This window comes from Odocoileus virginianus, chromosome 18 (genome assembly GCF_023699985.2).
Source record: "Odocoileus virginianus isolate 20LAN1187 ecotype Illinois chromosome 18, Ovbor_1.2, whole genome shotgun sequence".
Taxonomy (NCBI): domain Eukaryota; kingdom Metazoa; phylum Chordata; class Mammalia; order Artiodactyla; family Cervidae; genus Odocoileus; species Odocoileus virginianus.
The window spans coordinates 17,749,164-17,767,899 of record NC_069691.1 but is presented as its reverse complement, the minus strand read 5'-3'; the positions used below and the strand labels follow the sequence as shown (position 1 = coordinate 17,767,899).

The following is an 18,736-nucleotide window of genomic DNA, read 5'->3' as shown; positions in this document are numbered from 1 at the left end:
TGTTCATGGGGAGAATCCTAAAGACAGAACACCCCATGGTGACATCAGCCAGTTTGGACATATGCTACACAGACACCCTGTTCTGGGGGATCCTCTGGCTGAAATTCTGTCAACGGAAATGACATTCTCTCTGAAGAAGACAGAGATCCTTTCCCGGTGGAATTATCATATCTAGATAGGTTATGGATATGCAAATAGGTTATAGACTTTAATACAGAAATAAGACAAAATTAAGGATGCTGCCATTGCCCAAACAGAGGGGGAACGGTGACAAGACAGACTTGAGAGATACCTTGTATTCAAAACACGAGACACAGATGAAAAGGAGATCTAAAATCCTGTTTAGCTGCATGGATGGCAGGTCGGCAATCCACTTCCTAAGGAGGCTCTGGTCAGCATTTTTCATGATCCACAGGAAGCAGATCATGAGGTTTCGGGTCGTGTCAGCATTCAGCATGTTGTACTGCTTGTAGGGCTGGAAGGAGGCAGATTGGGAGATGGATGCAAGGGAAGAGATTGAGCAGCAGACATAATGAAAGGAATGTTGATTTCTTAGGACACAGTGTCTGTACTTCTTTCTGGGCTGGGGGCTCTGTTTAGGGGAACTCTGCCTTCTCCTGGCAGTGGAAGCTGTGTTCTTTGAGCTGTGCTGCTGGGGAAAGGGGCAGTATTCTAACCAGGCTTTCAGCCATGTAATTGTGGACACTCTTCTGTTTCAGGAGCCGGAGAAGGCAATGGCAACCCACTCCAGTACTCTTGCTGGAAAATTCCATGGACGGAGGAGCCTGGTAGGCTGCAGTCCATGAGGAAGAGTCCGACGCGACTGAGCGACTTCACTTTCACTTTTCATTTTCATGCACTGGAGAAGGAAATGGCCTCCCACTCCAGTGTTCTTGCCTGGAGAATCCCAGGGACAGGGGAGCCTGGTGGGCTGCCATCTATGGGGTCGCACAGAGTCAGACATGACTGAAGCGATGCAGCAGCAGCCTGTTTCAGGAGCAGTGTGGTCTGGTGGTCTGCTCTGGACCTTTAGCCATGCCCTCCCCCCACCCAATCTCAGTAATTCACAAGGGCTTCCAAGCTGCTAAGATCAAGTATATCTCCTTCACACTGGAGACTGCTGGGTTGGACTTATAGCAGATAACTACCCTGGCTTGGTTCCCAAAATACCCTAACTGTTCAAGATTTCTTTGTCAGAGTCCAAAGTATAAGGGTCATGAACTGCTCAGCAAATGAATCAAATACATAATTCAGAGGAGTCCTTTAGAACAGTACTTCAACCACAATTTATGTTTTCCTGGGGACAGGGTGTGGGGGCTCAGGCTATTTGCTCTCAGGCTTTGGCCACAAATGTTCATTTTAGCGTGCTGAGCACACTTTTTGTCACTCATCCAAACAACACAAAGGACAACATGTGACTCACGTGGCGTAGCTAATATCCAACGGAATGTAGGAGTGAAGCTGCAGAGAGGTGTTAGATCACATGTGAGGGGAATGGTAGGTTTGAGTGGGGAGGATAGAGCTTACAAAGTTGCTTTAACATTAGTTTCTCTGACTATGACCACAAGAAGAAGTAATATTTCTAAATGTATTATAACTTCATAGGAAATATCTTCTAGGAGGTGAACCTTGGACTTTTGAGTTTCTCTGTTGGAGACAAACCAGAATGTAAAAGGCACATACCACCTGAAGCACCCAATTTTGGTAAGACGGATATCAGAAAGGTAGAGGAGGTCACAGAGCACATCATATTTGTTAAGCTGCAGGGTAAGTAATGCCAACTCTCCATGTCTTTTCTCTTTTTCACCTCCTATCCTTCAACTTATGGATGTGTGTTGGGGGGAGGGGGGGGAATCAGGGAGTGTTAGAGGGAAGAGAATTCAGCCAAGCAGAATTTTGGTTGAGAGGTTGTCTTCCCAGGAAAGAACTGGGTTGAATCCTCTGCAGATGTGAATGCTACACTGAAATGCAAACTTAAATTAAGCTGGAGAATGCAGCTCTGTCTTGGCAAAGGGGATTGTCTGAGCTCAGCAAGAAGACAGGCAGATCCCACAGAGTGCAAGCCTCCTGCCTGAGGGCTCCTTGGTTTGATCTCCTTTGCAATATCTCAGATTTTCCAAGCTCACCTTTCTTGGTTGTCCAAACCTCAAACTTAACACTACTGAAATTGCCTGAATTTGTTCTGTGAGTCTCTTGCTGTTGTCAGAATCCTGTCTGACTTTGTGTTACCTCACCTGTATCATTGTCCTTCTCAACTGCTAGCCTCACACGATTTCTTCCAGCATTGAACAATAAGGCAGAAATCTCATTGCCTGCTCTATCCTGGGTTCTTGTAGGTGAATTTAGGAACACATCCATTAATAGATGGGAAAAGACACAAAATGAAAAATAAACAGGAGAAATGTGGACCAACATACCAGGGAAGACAACATTGTTCCACTTGTCTTCAAATTGAAATTTCCAGCTATAGCCAATGCCACATTCTGATTAATTGCACTGGTCCCTTCTTGTTCTTCATCTGAGCCATTGGCACGATTTTTTCCACCTCGAGCTTCTGCAGCTGCAATTAAAATAGTATTGATCTTACTACATGATCCAGGAATCATGCTTCCTGGTATTTACCCAAAGGAGTTGAAAACTGATGTCCACACAAAAATCTGCACACAGATGCTTACAGCAGCTTCATTCATAATTGCTACAACTTGGAAGTAACCAAGATGTCCTTCAATAGGTGAATGGATAAAAAATGTGGCACATTCAGACAATAAAACATTATTCAGTGCTAAAAAGAAATGAGCTATTAAGCCACGAAAAATCATGGAGGAAACTTAAATGCATATTACTAAGTGAAAGAAGTCCATCTGGAAAGGCAAAACTACGGAGACAGTAGAAAGTTCACCCCTCCTTTTCTCACTTGGTACCCATACATCTGTTCCCTATGTCTGTGTCTCTATCTCTGCCTTCAAATAGGATCAATTATACCATTTTTTCTAGATTCCACATATATGTGTTAACATACAATATTTGTTTTTCTCTTTCTGACTTAATTCACTCTGTATGACAGTCTCTAGGCTCATCCACTTCTCTACAAATGACTCAATTTCATTCCTTTTTATGGTGAAGTAATATTCCATTTATATACGTACCACATCCTCTTTATCCACCCCTCTACTGATGGACATCTAGGTTGCTTCCATGTCCTGGCTGTTGTAAATGGTGCCGCTATGAACATTAGGGTGCATGTATCTTTTTGAATTACAGTTTTCTCTGGGAATATGCTTAGTAGTAGAGGGATTTCAGGATAGTAATTTTAAACCTGACATTTAGCACTATTTATCTGTTACCATCTATAGTGAAAAGCAGGCAGTCTAATAAAAGAGACAAAATGTCCAGCACAAGATTAGGCTAGAAATTAACTTTTCAAACTGGGAAAACAAAAAATTTCAAAGCTTTCATAATACTTTTCTATAATATGGTATTTTTACTTCATTTATATATTTCAAATAATGGCCAAATAGGAATATAAAATTACAGAATTAAATAAGTACCTTATAGAGTAATAAGCCATTATTACAAATTCAGCAATAATTTAATAGATTTTTAATGTCTGAAATAAATGTTAATTTATTATACTCAAGTAATATATTTATATTTATACATAGGTTTCAGTTCAGTTCAGTTCAGCTCAGTCGTGTGCAAACAAAATAGGGAGCCACAATTTAAAAGGTTTATTTTTAAGATCATGATCAATTAAACATAGAAAGTATTTGCTTAAGTAGTTTTGAGGAAAATGTGTTAAAACATGTATGACTGATACATTAAAAACTCGTAATTTTATAGACCTGTCAACATTATAGTTTTTTGACTTTCAATTTTTCAGAAAAATAGCCATGTGAACAGATTTTCACCTACCAAACTTGTAAAAACAGAACTCAATTTTTAAAAAAATAATAATTCACTATTGTTCTTAAGTCAATAGAATTTTTAAGCACACAGTGAAATGAAAAGCATGTGGCAATTATTCAAGACCTGATAACATTATCAGGATTACTTTGAGGATACATTCTCATTTTTACTAAATGTGCATAGGCTCAGGGTTACAAGAAAAAGAGAGGAGAGAAGGATAGAAACATTTGCTGCCAAGATGCTTTCATAGAAGTTCTCTCATTTCCTCTTTATCACAACCCTAAGATACAGACACTGCTATCGCGTTTTTACAGCCGAGGAAAGGAAAGGAAGGCATAAAAGGTTGAGGAAATTTCCAAAGGTCACATATAGTAATAAATGGGCTGGAATTTGAATTCTGTTGTATTTTTTTAATACTATACTCTTAGTTCATCAATCAAAAGATTTCATATCTAATAAATGTACTATTATCTTTAATAATAGAATATTTACATTGTTTTTCCACTTGTTAGCTACATCATGACTATAAAGTTCAGCGCATACATAAAGAAATCATTGAGATTTAAAAGACCAAGTGCTCTAGAAGCGTGGGAAGGGGCAGGAAGTGGGAGGGAGGTTAAAAGGGAGGGGACATATGTATACCTATGGCTGATTCATGTTGCTATATGGCAGAGGCCAGCACAATATTGTGAAGCAATTTTCCTTCAATTAAATAACTAAGTTTGAAAAAAACAAAAAAATAAGGCTTGTACTTTAAAAAGATATAATGCTACTGTACGCTTAATAGACCACAATATAGAGTAAGCATAACTTTCATATGCTCTGCGAATCAAAAAAAGCAAACAAACAAGTGCTAAAACGTTATGATCCAAAGTAACTGATGTGGAAAATTTTAATCAACAATGAAACTTTGGATAATGTGTGTTAACGTGATTCCCTGCTTTGGGAACAAACAAATAACAGATCTTCAAATAAAACTGTCTTGAAATGTCCATGCAAAATTCTACAAGGGATCTGCAAAGCTGTGCTCTGAACTGAACCTTTAAATTCTGAAGACAGCTATCTTCTGTTTGCCCTTTACTCAGGCACTGCTACAGGAAGCTCTGCGCATCTTACCGGGCAGCCAGCTCATCTGGTGGGCTAAGATAGCTTCCGTCACTTCCTTGCCCATTTTCCCCCTCATTTTATGAGCTGAATGATTGTCACCCACAAGGAGTTTAGAAATAATTGTCACACAGGACATTTTGCTTTCGGAGGAAGCAGGAAAACATGATAGTTCTAAGGTTCCAAGCATGATTCCTTACAAGGATTTTAGACTTAAGCATTCTTCAGTTAGAAGAATAGCACAGTAATTTCTAAGAACTTCCCTTCGCTGAGGGAAAAGCAAAAAGCACCCTAAAGTCAGCATTGTGTGTGTGTGTGTGTTAGGGGGATGACAGGCAGATGGGATTGTCTTTCTCAGGTCTCAGATAAGATGTTCTTTTTGAGTGAGTGTAGTTTTGTTTGTCTACATTCCCTAATCCACACTGTAAAATGCAAATAAACTCAGGAGGTGCCTTTTAACAACTGATGCTTTCCTCTGGTGGCCAAGTGGGAGATACTGAATTCCAATCTTAATGGGCTTTTTAGTGCCAAAGGCAAAATTCCTCTGCGATAGCAGCGTTTCCTAATAATGTCAGACAACATGATATATACATATATTTTTATGCATGGTACAAATGTTTAGACTCACTTGAGTCTGCTTCTTTCCTTAAGTGCTCATAAAATAAAACAGAAGGAACACTTTATTTCAAGACATCAGACCACAGATCACCAAAAGGAGTAATTCTGTTATTTTATCATCCTTTGTGGTGTACAGTCTTTAGTGTTCATTTACCAACAGACCAATGAATGAATAAGTGAGCAACAATTAAAAAAATATATGCCACTGCTAACTCGCTTCAGTTGTGTTCGACTCTGCAACCCCATAGACAGCAGCCTATATATATGGCTTAAAAAAATACACTTACCAGGGCCTATGTTTAAAAAGGTGTGGAGAGCAGTGATAGTGGGAATGGCTCACACTAGCATATTAGCACTGGAGCCAGCAATGGAAACCACATTTCAGTGGTGAATCTGGCAGGAACCCCCATCAATCCAAAGAAGGAAACAGAAGGCATCATTACCTGTAAAGTCATAGAGCTGTGGCAAAGCATCCAAAATGATACCAACCAAGGGCAGGTAGAGGGCAGCGACTTTGACCTTCACCTCTGGCTTCACACAACGTGGGTCCAGGTCGTGAGAACTCAGCAGGCTGTGGATGGCACTGACAGCTTTCCTTTGTACCTTGCTGATCCTGTTCGCACAACACAAAAAGCCAAGGCTATAGTGAAGCAAGGTTGACCAGAATGCTCCTAAACAATGAGGTGATGATATGAAACCAAGCAAAGTAGGGTAGAGGTGTACAGAATCCAGAGACAAGCTGCTTGTGGTCTAGTTCTGGCTCTGCTGTTAGCACAATGTTTAAAGTTCATCATGTTGTAGAAGCAGTATTTCACCCCTTTTTATCACTAAACAATATTCCACCACATAGACCTATCACATTTTATTTGGTGAAAGTGAAAGTCACTCAATCAAGTCCAACTCTTTGTGACCCCATGGACTATACAGTCCACTGGAATTCTCCAGACCAGAATACTGGAGTGGGTAGCCATTCCTGACTCCAGGTGATCTTCCCAACTCAGGGATCAAACCCAGGTATCCTGCATTGCAGCCATATTCTTTGTCATCTGAGTCACCAGGGGAGCCCATGAATACTGGAGTGGGTAGCCTATCCCTTCTCCAGTGGATCTTCCCAACCCAGGAATCGAACCGGGGTCTCCTGCATTGCAGGTGGATTCTTTACCAGCTGAGCTACATTTTACTTATGCATTCATCAACTGATGGACATTTGGATTGTTTCTACTTTTTGGCTATGATGAATTATGAACACTGCTGTGAATACTTGTATAAGTTTTTATGTAGGTATAGGTTTTTATTTCTCTTAGACATCTACCACAGGGTAGAAATATTGGATCATATGGCAACTCTATATTTAATCTTTAGAGGAACTACATCATTTTACATTCCCACCGGCAGTTCTATCTTCTCTTTGCCGACATTTGTTATTATCTGTCTTCTGTATTATAGCCAGGTGCTATGAATTGACTGTGATCTGCTCCCCTCAAATTCATATATTGAAACCTAATCCCTTATGTGATAGTGTTTAGAGGTGGGGCCTTTGGGGGGTGCTTTAGGTCATGACATCAGAGCCCTCATGAATGGGATTAGTGCCATTATAAAGAGACTGCAGAGAGCTCACTTGCCCCTTTCTGCCACAGGGGAAGACAGCAAGAAGATGCCCATCTGTGAACTAGGGAGTGAGTCCTCACCAGACACTTAATCTGTCAGCTCCTTGACTTTCAACTTCTCAGTCTCCAGAACTGTGAAAAATAAATTTCTGTGGTTTATAAGCCACCTAATCTATTTTCATTAGAGCAGCCCAAAGGAACAAAGACAGAGGAGTATTTAACTGATTTTGATATACATTTCCCTGATGGATAATTATGTTGAAAACCTTTTCAGGGGCTTATTGGTCATATTTTCATTGGAAAAATGTCTGTTCTGATCCTTTGCTCTTTAAAAAATTGAGTTATTTGCTCTCTTATTATTGAGCTATAAGACATAAAAAATACATTTTAGATACAAATCCCTTATTAGATCAATGATTTGCAAATATTTTCTCCTATTCTGCTTGCTGTCTTTTTACTTTCTTAATGATGTCCTCTAAAGGACAGAAGTTTTAATTTTAATGGACTCTAACTTACCTCTTTTTCTCTTTTGCTGGGTTTATTTTTGATGTTAGATCTAAGAAACCACTGCCTAATCAAATTTCTTGAAGATTACCCTTATGATTTCATCTAAGAGTTTTATGGTTTTAACATTTACATTTAGGTCTTTGAAACACTTTAACTTTTGTCTATGTTGTGAGATAGGGGTCCAATTTCCTTTTTTTGAATGTGGATATCAAGTTTTCCCAGCACCGTCTCTTGAAAACACTATTTTTCCACCACTGATTGTTTTGCACTCTCACTGAAAAATCATTTGACTATAAATGTAAGGATTCATTTCTAGACTCAATTTAATTTCATTAATTTATACATCTATCTTCAGATCAGAACCACAGTCTTGACTAATTTTGCTTTGTATCAAGTTTTGAAGTGGGAGGTGTGAGTTCTCCAATTTTGTTCTTTTTTTTCAAGATTGTTTTGGTTATATTGGAGTCCCTTGAATTTTCAAATGCATTTTAGTATCAGCTTGTCAATTTCTGTAAGGACAAGCTGGAATGTTGAGAGGAATTGTACTGAATTTGTACATCAATTTGGAGAGTACTGCCATCTTAACAATGTTAAATTTTATGATCCATGAATATGTCATGTCTCTCCATTTATTTAGATCTATTTCTTTCTAAAGTGTTTTGCAGTTTTCAGTGAACAAGTCTTAAACTTCTTCTGTTAAACTTATTCCTAAGAATTTTATTCTTTTGATGCTACTTTAAGTGGAATATTTTTAAGTTTTTTATATTGTTCATGGAAGGAGTATAGAAATACAATTAATTTTTGTATATTGATCTTGTATCCTGCAACCTTGCTAAACTCATTTATTACCTTTAATAGCTTTTTTTAGTGGGAACTTTAGGGTTTTCTATAAACAAATCATGCCACCTGTGAACAGAGACAGCTTTACTTCTTCCTTTCCAATATGGATGCCTCTTATTTCATTTTCTTGTTTAACTTCCATGGGTAGAACTTCCAGTAAAATGTTGAATAGAAGAAGAAAGAGTGGACATTTTTGTTTTGCTCCTCACCTTGTAAGGCAAGTATTCAATCTTTTACCAATAAGTATGATATTAGCTGTGGGTTTTTCATAGATGCTTTTATCAGGTTGAGGAAATTCTCACATATTCCTACAGAGTTTGTGGAGTGTTTTCCAGAGGTACTAGATTTTGTCAGATGCTTTTTATTCTTCTATTGAGATGACTGAGTGGGGTTTTTTTCTTTTATTATATCAACTGACTTTCAGATGCTAAACCAATCTTGCATACCTAGAATAAATCCTACTTAGCCTTGGTGTATAACCTTTAATATATGTTGTTTAGTTCAGTCTGCCAATATTTTATTGAAGATATTTACATCTATATTCATATTGGTCTGCACTTTTCTTGTGATATCTTTATCTGCTTTGCCATCAAGGTAATGCTGGCTTCATAGAATGAGTTGGGTGTATCCTTAAAAATGTGAAGGATTGGAATTAATTCTTCTTTAAACATTTGGTAGCACAGCACAAAAATTCTAGATAATTTACATATGCTTGAAAACCACTATGGATTTACTGATGTATGGATGTTGTGGACACCCTCAGGTAAGAAGGGTTCCACAGCGATCCCTTAGAACCTAGAGCTATGACTCCTTTCAGGAGTTCAGCTGTTGAGATGTGTACCACTGGCCCTGTGCCTCAGATGGGTGAGTGTTGGTGAGACTATTAATTGCTTTGGCAGCCAAAGGAAGAACTGATCAAAAGGATATATTGTCAGAAAATAAACTGTTTCTGAGACTTCTGTTCATATATAAAGTCCATGATGGTATTTTTAATGACTCTCCAGGAGAGTAACTGACAACCGAACAATCAGGAATTATTGTTTTGCCAAAGGAGTGACACTCTTAATTAGTTACCCTTTGGGGTGTAGAAGAGGTACCGTGTGTGTGTGTGTATGTGTTTGAAAAAATGGACATACCTGATTAAACATAATTACATGATGATCTCTGAACATACTCTACTCTCTTGCTAGTAAAATAACAGCAACAATCTTATGAGGAATCAAAACAGATGCAAAGCCTGGTTCCTTAGACATTTCACTAGAAGAGAAATGGAAAATAGAGACTACCACTCATGTAGATACTAAAGAGTATTATGCTTTCAGAAATCATGGAAATCTCTGCTATCAAAGGACAATTAAGATAAAGTATGCATGCGTGTGTGTGTGTGAAGCCAATTTTCTTTCTGCACAAGCCTCCTTCTCAGCACATTCTCAGCATATGTGTCAAGGCACTTTGTGTTGCTGTGGAAATTCATGTTAGCTATAGGGTAGAAAATTCTACTGAGAAAATTGGGAGGAGTTTGATGAAACTGAAGCCTTGGAAAACGAAGCTAAGGATATACCTGGTGCCTGAATTTCTGGAAGGAGGCAGAATTCAGAGCTGAGAGCATCAGACTTCCCACAATGACCTGCTGGGAGACAGAGACCTACCATCCCTTAGGCATTATCAGTATGGACAAAGCATTGGGGACACATTTGTTATTGAAGTTACACAAACTAGTGCTCTTGTAATTGTTTCATACAGAGACATCCTATTTTTGTCACAAAATTATAAATACTTTGAGAAAACTTCAGAATCTCGAATTAGACAATAATCTATAACATACAACAATGCTGCCATTAATCAGCACATTCTATTTCAGAAACTTCTTGAACAGGGGGAGGAAGAAGGTAGGCATTGTAGGAGTAGGTTTTCAGGCATGGAGACCATGGTTTCCAGACTTGAGTCTGCTATTGAAAGTTCCTTCAATTCCATGGGCCTAATCTGAACACTAAGAGGGCCGAATCTAAATTATTTTTCAACCCTAACACTCCTTGGATTTGAGCCCCTGTCAGCAGTGACCCAAGTGGCATCTGACTGCTGCCTCTGTGCATACAGCTCACCCAAGGTACACCTTAAAAACAGCTTTGTTTCTAAGCAGCTCACTAACCAAGCATCCCGGGGAAACCTAGTAGAATTGGTAAAGTGAAAGTGTTAGCCGCTTAGTTGTGCTACTCAGTCATGTCTGATTCTTTGGGACCCCATGGACTGTAGCCCGCCAGGCTCCTCTGTCCATGGGATTCTCCAGGCAAGAATACTGGAGTGGGTTGCCATTTCCTCCTCCAGGGGATCTTACCAACCCAGGGATCAAACTGGGCCTCCCGCACTGCAGGAAGATTCTTTACAGTCTGAGCCACTAGAGGCCCTGGTAGAATTGGTAACTTCCTCTTAATGAATAAGCGGTTGAAAAGAGGTATTTTATGGTTATTCTCCATCCCTCATGCCTTTCCATGTTCCTATTGGAATCACTTTCTCAAAACGTGGCTGCTTCTATTCCTTGAAACTGGTGAATGGTGGAGTTTTTCACCAAGGAAGAGAGGTCGGAGTGTAAAAATTTAGTAAGGAGCATCCTTTTTTTTTTTTTTTGCTTTTGTTCCATTATAAATGTTTGAGACATACCCTTCCCCTTCAGCATCCAGGGCGGTGGCCAGCTCGGTGAAGAGAAGCCCGGTGAGGAAGTGCTGCTGGCGGTACTCCGGAGTCAGGTCGAACATGCTAGTAATCTTCTGGTCCTGGAAACTGGAACAGGAGCTGGAGTTCTATAGAAATGTAAGGGGCAGTTTTCTGAGTAACAAGAACTGGAATTAACACCACGATGGCTCGGAGCATCAAGCACATGCTACCAGCCAGGCTCTGCCGGCATGGTGAAGCACGTGCCTGCACGTGAGTTGCTGCTCACGTCCCCACATGTCAGGTGAAGAAACTGATACTTAAGAGCGTCTACTCTGCTCAACTGGCGAAGAAGACTAAAATCCTCGGATCTCATCTTCATGGGGAAATGGGGATTCTACCCCCTGTTATGGCTTTGAGCTGGTGATTCCTCTATAACAGACTGCCACCTTTATTTAATGTTCCTGTTTACACTTCTGGAATATGACTTACCTACATTGCCTAAATTTTGCTGGCCTGGAAACCAGGAGCAGCATCAGGCAGGCCAATACCTGTGTTCTTATCTTAGGGCGAACTTCCTATGTCACTAAGAGGCTCCAACTGTCTCCAGACAGCCTTTCCAGTTTGGTGACGCTGGCAGGAGGTCAGAAGCAGAATATGGGGGAGGACTAGGGGTGGAACTGGCAGGTGTGGAACAGCTGCTTTACAAGCTCTTCCCCAGTTCACAACATACGGTGCACATCTGGATCTAAATGTCATCTGGCATGAATAGCTAACATTTTTAAAACAATTATTAAGAAAAGCCTCTTCCTTTGTGCTAGTATCAAAGAAAATGCATCTGAAAGAAAACCTAGAAAGAAGAAATCTTGCCTGCTATTCTGAGCTCCTGATTTGTTGCCTATATATGGAATGTGACTACTAAACAGCAGTACTTCATAAAGTTTTTCTAGAGGACACCACTCCCCCAGATCGATGGAGGAAAAAAGAAGATTTCCAGAGTCCAGCATTTTGGGAAGCACTGCTTATCATTCACCTCCTCCTACCTCCTCTGCCACCCCGGGGCATTGTAATTTATATAACCAAGTTAGAGACTCTTGAATGGCCTATTGCAAAGAAACCTTTTAACACAGGTTTTCTAAAATGGAGTTGTCTTCAGAAATCTATATTTGCATAATACCTCTTAACATCCTGTGAAATTTGGGGCCCACCAAACCTAACCTGCATAATACTGTTCTACAAAAAAAGACTCATCTCTATATATTAATACAAGTGTTACTCTTCTGTGATGATTAAGAAAAAGAACTTTTAGAAATATACTCTATAAAACAGACCACTTGATTATTTTACAAGGAGATACTTTTAGTGTTTCAAGAGCTAAATTTTCGAGAATATGATTCAAGGTGGAATCATTTTGTACTTAATTTCATTCTATATCAGAATCAGCAGAAAGTTCTGGGATCATTCAAAGATATAATAAAGTATCCATGTTAAAAATTACTACTAGATCATTTGGGAATCAATATGAAGGAAACTAACTTTAATTTCATCAATTTTATGGTGCTAAGGTTTAGGAAAAGGGAAGTGAGCAAAGGAGACTGTCAAGCTAAAGTAAAGACTGTCAGCAAAAGAAGATCTGTGAATTTTCTATGAATTAGACATTTTTCATAGTGCATATAGATTTTGTGCTCTAGCTGGCCTCAGCAGGGACCCTTGAGCCTAGACAGAAAATGATCACATAGCTTGTAAATGATTAGCTAGATGAAATAACTTGGGGTAGCAGACATATGTGTATCTGGATCGACTGACCTAGTTTGAATAACTCAATTTTTCTTCTAATTAAGAAGACCAACCTGCATAGGAATAAATGACTAAGCCAAGCTAATTCAATGAACCAGCTTAAACACTTTCCAGTTAGCTGCTTACCTGGGAAGATATGGAGGGACAGGGAGATGCTGGAGCGGTATCCGTATTCATGAAGAAGAGGTTCAGATTGAGGTAATGCTCATGGCTGCAGAGAATTCTCAGGAACTCCAGCCTCATGGAAATGAGCGTTGGAAGGTTGTTGAGCTTGGCTGACAGCTGGTAAGAAAATGGGGAGAGAAAAGAGGTTTTATTCCATGGTGAGTGGAGTTGAGGTTGACAGACACAAAATTATCCTTTCTCCCCAGATTACAGTAATCAATGGAATAAAAATGAGTGGGACAGGGCAATAGATGGCAAACTCTGCATTATAGGAAGGTCCAATAAGTTTTCATTCATTGTCGTTGTTTAGTCACTAAGTCATGTCTGACTCTTTAGCAGCCTCATAGACTATAGCCCTCCAGGCTCCTCTGATCATGGAATTTCCCAAGCAAGAATACTGGAGTGGATTGCCACTTCCTACTTCACGGGATCTTCCTGACCCAGGGACTGAACTTGTGTCTCCTGCATTGCAGGCGGATTCTTTACCACTGAGCCACTTTACTGTTCCTTTTAGGATTCTAGTCTAACAGCTGTCCATTATAAGAATGCTTGCCTCAACCCTACCCTCGTCAAATCTCTGATATGATGGATGGCAAGCTCATGCTAAAAATAATCTGGAGGTACGTCTTCACTGTAACACAATATAATTTTACAAAAATCCTACTGTGTCTGAGAAACTAAAGGAAAGGAGTTGACCTCACATGGGGCCACACAAAACTAATGAAATAGGACTGGATGACTTGAACGCCACAAGTGTTCTTTGTGGTTTCTAATTAAAGGCCCCACTGGTAAGCTTTCAAACCAGTCCCTAGATGAAAGCATCAAATTACTTACGAAAGTATGTAGTCCCTGCATAAAAGCCTAGGAGTTTGCCCCCAAAGTGGGAGAGGAGGAAGTGGAGGAGAAAGAGAAAGCTGGGAGAATTCTCAGGAAAAATCTTTTCAAACAAACCAATACTGAAAAGAGCAATGAAAAGCTGGCAAACATGACAGTCTGGAAGAGATCCCTTGCTTCCCTCAGGGAGGCTGACAACTGAAGGACTGAGACTCTATGGGCCGTGACGAAGTAAGGAAAGAAGGGCTTGATGGACATTCCGTGCCGTGTGCGCTGAGCTGTGTCTGACTCTGCGGTTCCGTGGACTGTAACCCGCCAGGCGCCTCTGTCCATGGGGATTCTCCCGGCAAGAGTACTGGAGCGGGTTGCCATTTCCTTCTCCAGGGGATCTTCCTGAGCCAGGGATCAAACCCAGGTCTCCCACATTGCAGGAGGATTCTTTACCGTCTGAACCACCAGGGATGGAGCTTCAACCTCAGTATGTCACCACAAGGACTCTGCTGGCCCAGCACAGGAAGCCAAGCATCTCACCCTTACAAATGGCCATGCGTCCTCTTCATGAACTTTAAGAGCAGTTTTATAAACTATACAATTTAAATGAGTACATATTTTCAGCCATTTTAGTGAAAAGCCATTGTGTTACAGCATTTTACCTATAGAATCTGTAGTTAGTAGACATTTATTGGAAAAAAATGAATGCCATTATGTACTATAGAAAAAATAGAATATATGACTTCTGTGTATGAACCTTTACCAGAACCCATACTCCTGTCAATGTGTATTACTGGCTGATTTTGAACAGGGACACCAGCAAATTAAACTCATTAAAACCCAGTCTTATGCCATTCACTCAATGGCCACTTCCAAAGTTGTTGGGTCAAGCCTGCTATCAGAACTTGAAAGCACAAGATATCTGCATTTGAAAGAAGGCCACACTGTGGGCATCTTTCATAAGTTCCTTGAAATGTCAATGAAGACAAAAATTTCAAAAATAATTTTAGCAATGTTTAAGAAAGAGTAAAGTGCAGTTTGGGTTTCCCAGATGGCACTAATAGTAAAGATCCCACCTGTCAATGCAGGAGATGTAAGACACTTTTGATCCCTGGGTGAGGAAGATCCCCTGGAGGAAGGCATGACAACCCACTCCAGCATTCTTGCCTGAAGAATCCGATGGACAGAGAAGCCTAGAGGGCTACGGTCCTCTGTGGCCATGTGGCCACAAAGAGTCAGACATGACTGAGGTGACTTAGCATGCACACAGGCAAAACTCCATCCTGTGTGCAAACATCCTTTGCAAAGGTCAGGGCCCAAAGTTGTAGCCCCGGTTGCCCAATTCTCACAACCACCTTGCTAAGTCAGTTCAGCTGTAATTTCTCACCCTTGAGATCTGACCAAATTCCTCACCCCTCATGTTCCCCAGGTGGTTCTGATCACCCTAGCTTGCCTTCAGTAAGAATTCTGTTAGGTTAAGTTTGACCAGAATTCTCCCTATTTACCCTTGATTTTCCTCTTAGTAGTGTTTCATCCACTTACTACTCTTACCCTGTTCCTTGGCTATAAATTGGCATTTTTCCTTCTGTATCCAAACTCAATCTCTCTCCCCTACTGAAAAATCCAAAGCAGTGGTCCTTATACCTGTCACAATGGTCCTGAATAGAGTCTGCTTTACAGTTTAACAAGTGTCATGGATAAATTTTTTTCTATACCAGAGGCAAACCCTGGGCTTATAGTGGTGTTCCAGTCCTTTCTTTCCATATATTCAACATCAAGTTTTGAAAAACAGATTAACTCATATTTGCAGTTCACCCAATGACCTGCCATCCTGAACACCTAAGAGTAATGGCAAAGGGAAATGGCATCTTCCTCCACCACTCCATTCTGGTGGGACAGGGACAGAAGATCCAAGCAGGGGCAGGAGGTCAGGCTGTACACCATGTTCGTGCTCTGGTACTCCTGATATTTCCTTAGGATTCTTTGTAAGTCATCTTCCTTATTAACAGGCTCTTTAGAACAGTCATGGTCTCTTTAGCAGGGGAGGGGAGATCCTTTTATTTTGCAAATGAGGAAATGAGACTCAAAGAAGTCGAATGACTTATTTATGGTCACTAGGGGATTAACTACAGAGAGTTATTAGTTCTGGTGGAACAGAGTGATTAACTCACTGTGCCTTGAGTAAAGTAGCCATGGCTCTTTCTTCCCTGGAAAAGTTACACATTAACTCCTCTAAACTTCAGCTTTATCATATGCAAAATGTTGACAACACCTTGCAAGAATCAAGAGAGATGATTTCTATAATGTGAACACAGAGCTTTGTCCATAGGAAGAAACTAAAGGTCGTGACAGTGATGGTGAAGGTGGAGGGTGGTGATGCTGGTGGCAATGACAGTGATGGTGAAGGTGGTGGGTGGTGATGCTGGTGGCAATGACAGTGATGGTGATCCTAAAAAACAGGAATATGAAAGAAAAGGAGTAGCAACAGTGACTGCTACCTGTATTTCTATGATTGGGATAGTTTGAAGAGAATAGTGAACAAAAGTAGGATTCCATTTGAAAAATCTGGGGAGACAGCACTGATACGCTCTTTAATTACAAAATACAGTCAACCCTCTTTATCCACAGTTTCTGCATCTGTGAGATAACCAACTGAGGACTGAAACTATTTGGAAAAAAAAATTCCAGAACATTCAGAAAAGCAAAACTTGATTTTGTACAGGCAACTAGTTACACAGCATTTACATTATATTTGATGTTATAAGCAATCCATAGATGACTTAAAGTATATGGGAGGATGTGTGTAAACTATATACAAATTCTACACTATTTTATTGAAGGGATTTGAGCATCCACAAATGTTGATATCCTTGGGTGTACTGCGAATGGTCTTAAAACTAATACCCTTCAGATATACCAGATGACAATACTTGCTTTGTACTCGGTGAAATTCAGTCTCTTTGACTGATTTTACTAGACTTCTTTAATGCTAGAATTTCACAACTGCAATTTAATTAATTACCCTAATGTGTGAAAAGAGACCTCATACTTTCGATTATATACCTGGTCAAAGACTAAATCCCACAGCCACGGAATTCTGTTAAATGCTAAACTAAAGAAAGCAGTTCGTATCACTAATAAGCCTCAATGCCCATGGATGACCTTGTTGGCCCTTCTGTGCTGGGTTGGTAAATGCTTCAGGAATCCACACAAACTAGTGTGTCTACCAAGGTTCAAGGCACAAAACAAATGACCTGAAGACTGTACCACAAAACCCAGAACGTACAGGAGTCCAACGGTCTAGCTTGGCAATGAACAAGGGAGCACGCCATGGCAACGAGCATCACGTCAGACGGGAAGGAGCCAGGAAGAACAGGGCTAGGGCTGAGGGAACGCTCACCTGGCTGCAATAATGTTTGATGAGGTTAAACACAAAGCCACGATCCATGAGGGAGAGGAGGTCATACAAGAAGAAAGCCAGGCTGATGTTGATCTTTTCCGCCTGTTCAGTTTCCTTAAAAGACAAGCACATTGATACAAACACCCCCATCATTTGCTAGTAAACCTTGCAGCCCTGGGCGGGGGGAGTTGGGAGAGGCAGGTCCTATCTTTTCAGCCAGTGTCCCTCCGGAAGATACTGAGCAAAGCAGATAACCCTGCAAAACTATAGCAGACACAATTTAGAAACTAATTGATGCCATGAGTGTTGAATGAAGTAATTCCTTATCTACTGTTAATATTTAGGTATATTTGCTTCTAGGTGTTTTTTCCTATGTGCATGTTTATCTGTATATAATTGAGTTTATTCTCTATATATAATAAGGTCCTGAATTTATTCATTCAACATTATATTATGAACACTTTCCAACACTCTGGTTTCTCATATTTCTTAAATTTCTTTATATTGCTTTACTATAATTTGTTTGATTCTGCTAATGACTGTTTTAGCAAAAGTAATTTGAAATGTATTCACTATCTTCAATGAGACAGATTCTTAATTTGAAAGGATTGTTGCAGAAAATGTAATCAGGATTAAAAAAAAATCAGTTTTTACTTAAGAAATTTTTTTCTCCAATTAGACAGCATTCCCAGCCTAAGAGAGGGCAGAGTCATACACAGTAGAGCAACCTCTTGCATGAACTGAGGCCAGGGTTTAGTTTTTACTACCTCTCAGTGCTCATATTTATGAGGGATTTTACAGCACTTCAGAGCAATCAGGGATTCACTTTTTCATGTTTATGTCCTTTATTCTCAGAATGATAAATCAATTTGCTCTGAACTATTGAAAATATGATTTGAAATGTTTTCCTCTTGTTATGATGAGCGGTTTGCAAATTCAGGCCAAGCTGACCAGCACTGGCATGGGTGGAGACTTGGTAAAGAAGTTTCCATAGTTACCACGGAGTGGCAAGTCCTCATGCTCTTAGCATCCTCCACATGGACCACTACTTAAGTATCTGTCTGAATATGCTGGGCTTGGAATCTTCTGTCTTGACTTTGCTGCTAGCTGTGTTGACTTTTGGAAAATTTACCAACCTCACTGTGCCTCGTTTTTCATGCCTGCCAAAATGAGACACCACTGCCACTCTCACAAAGTCTGCCATAAGAAATGACCACCTGGAAGCTTCTTCTAAGCACAGAGCAGCATACAAATTCTTCATAATGATAAAGGTATTAATAATGATCATTGCTGCTTCAAATTTTATAGAAATTTTAAT

The 18,736-nt window shown here is 40.0% G+C and overlaps 1 protein-coding gene across 5 annotated transcripts in view; it reads right to left on the bottom strand.

Moving 5' to 3' along the window:
- DOCK8 (dedicator of cytokinesis 8) overlaps nucleotides 1–18,736 on the bottom strand; it is a 221,716-nt gene that overhangs the window by 40,580 nt on the left and 162,400 nt on the right. For all 5 annotated transcript variants that reach the window (XM_070480398.1, XM_070480394.1, XM_070480396.1 and 2 more), the window contains 6 exons: nucleotides 17,419–17,532; nucleotides 13,155–13,310; nucleotides 11,241–11,380; nucleotides 6,072–6,241; nucleotides 2,418–2,560; nucleotides 293–475 (listed from right to left, as the gene is read on the bottom strand). In XM_070480398.1, the coding sequence (XP_070336499.1) occupies nucleotides 293–475; nucleotides 2,418–2,560; nucleotides 6,072–6,241; nucleotides 11,241–11,380; nucleotides 13,155–13,310; nucleotides 17,419–17,532 (906 nt within the window). The remainder of the gene's footprint in view (nucleotides 1–292; nucleotides 476–2,417; nucleotides 2,561–6,071; nucleotides 6,242–11,240; nucleotides 11,381–13,154; nucleotides 13,311–17,418; nucleotides 17,533–18,736) is intronic.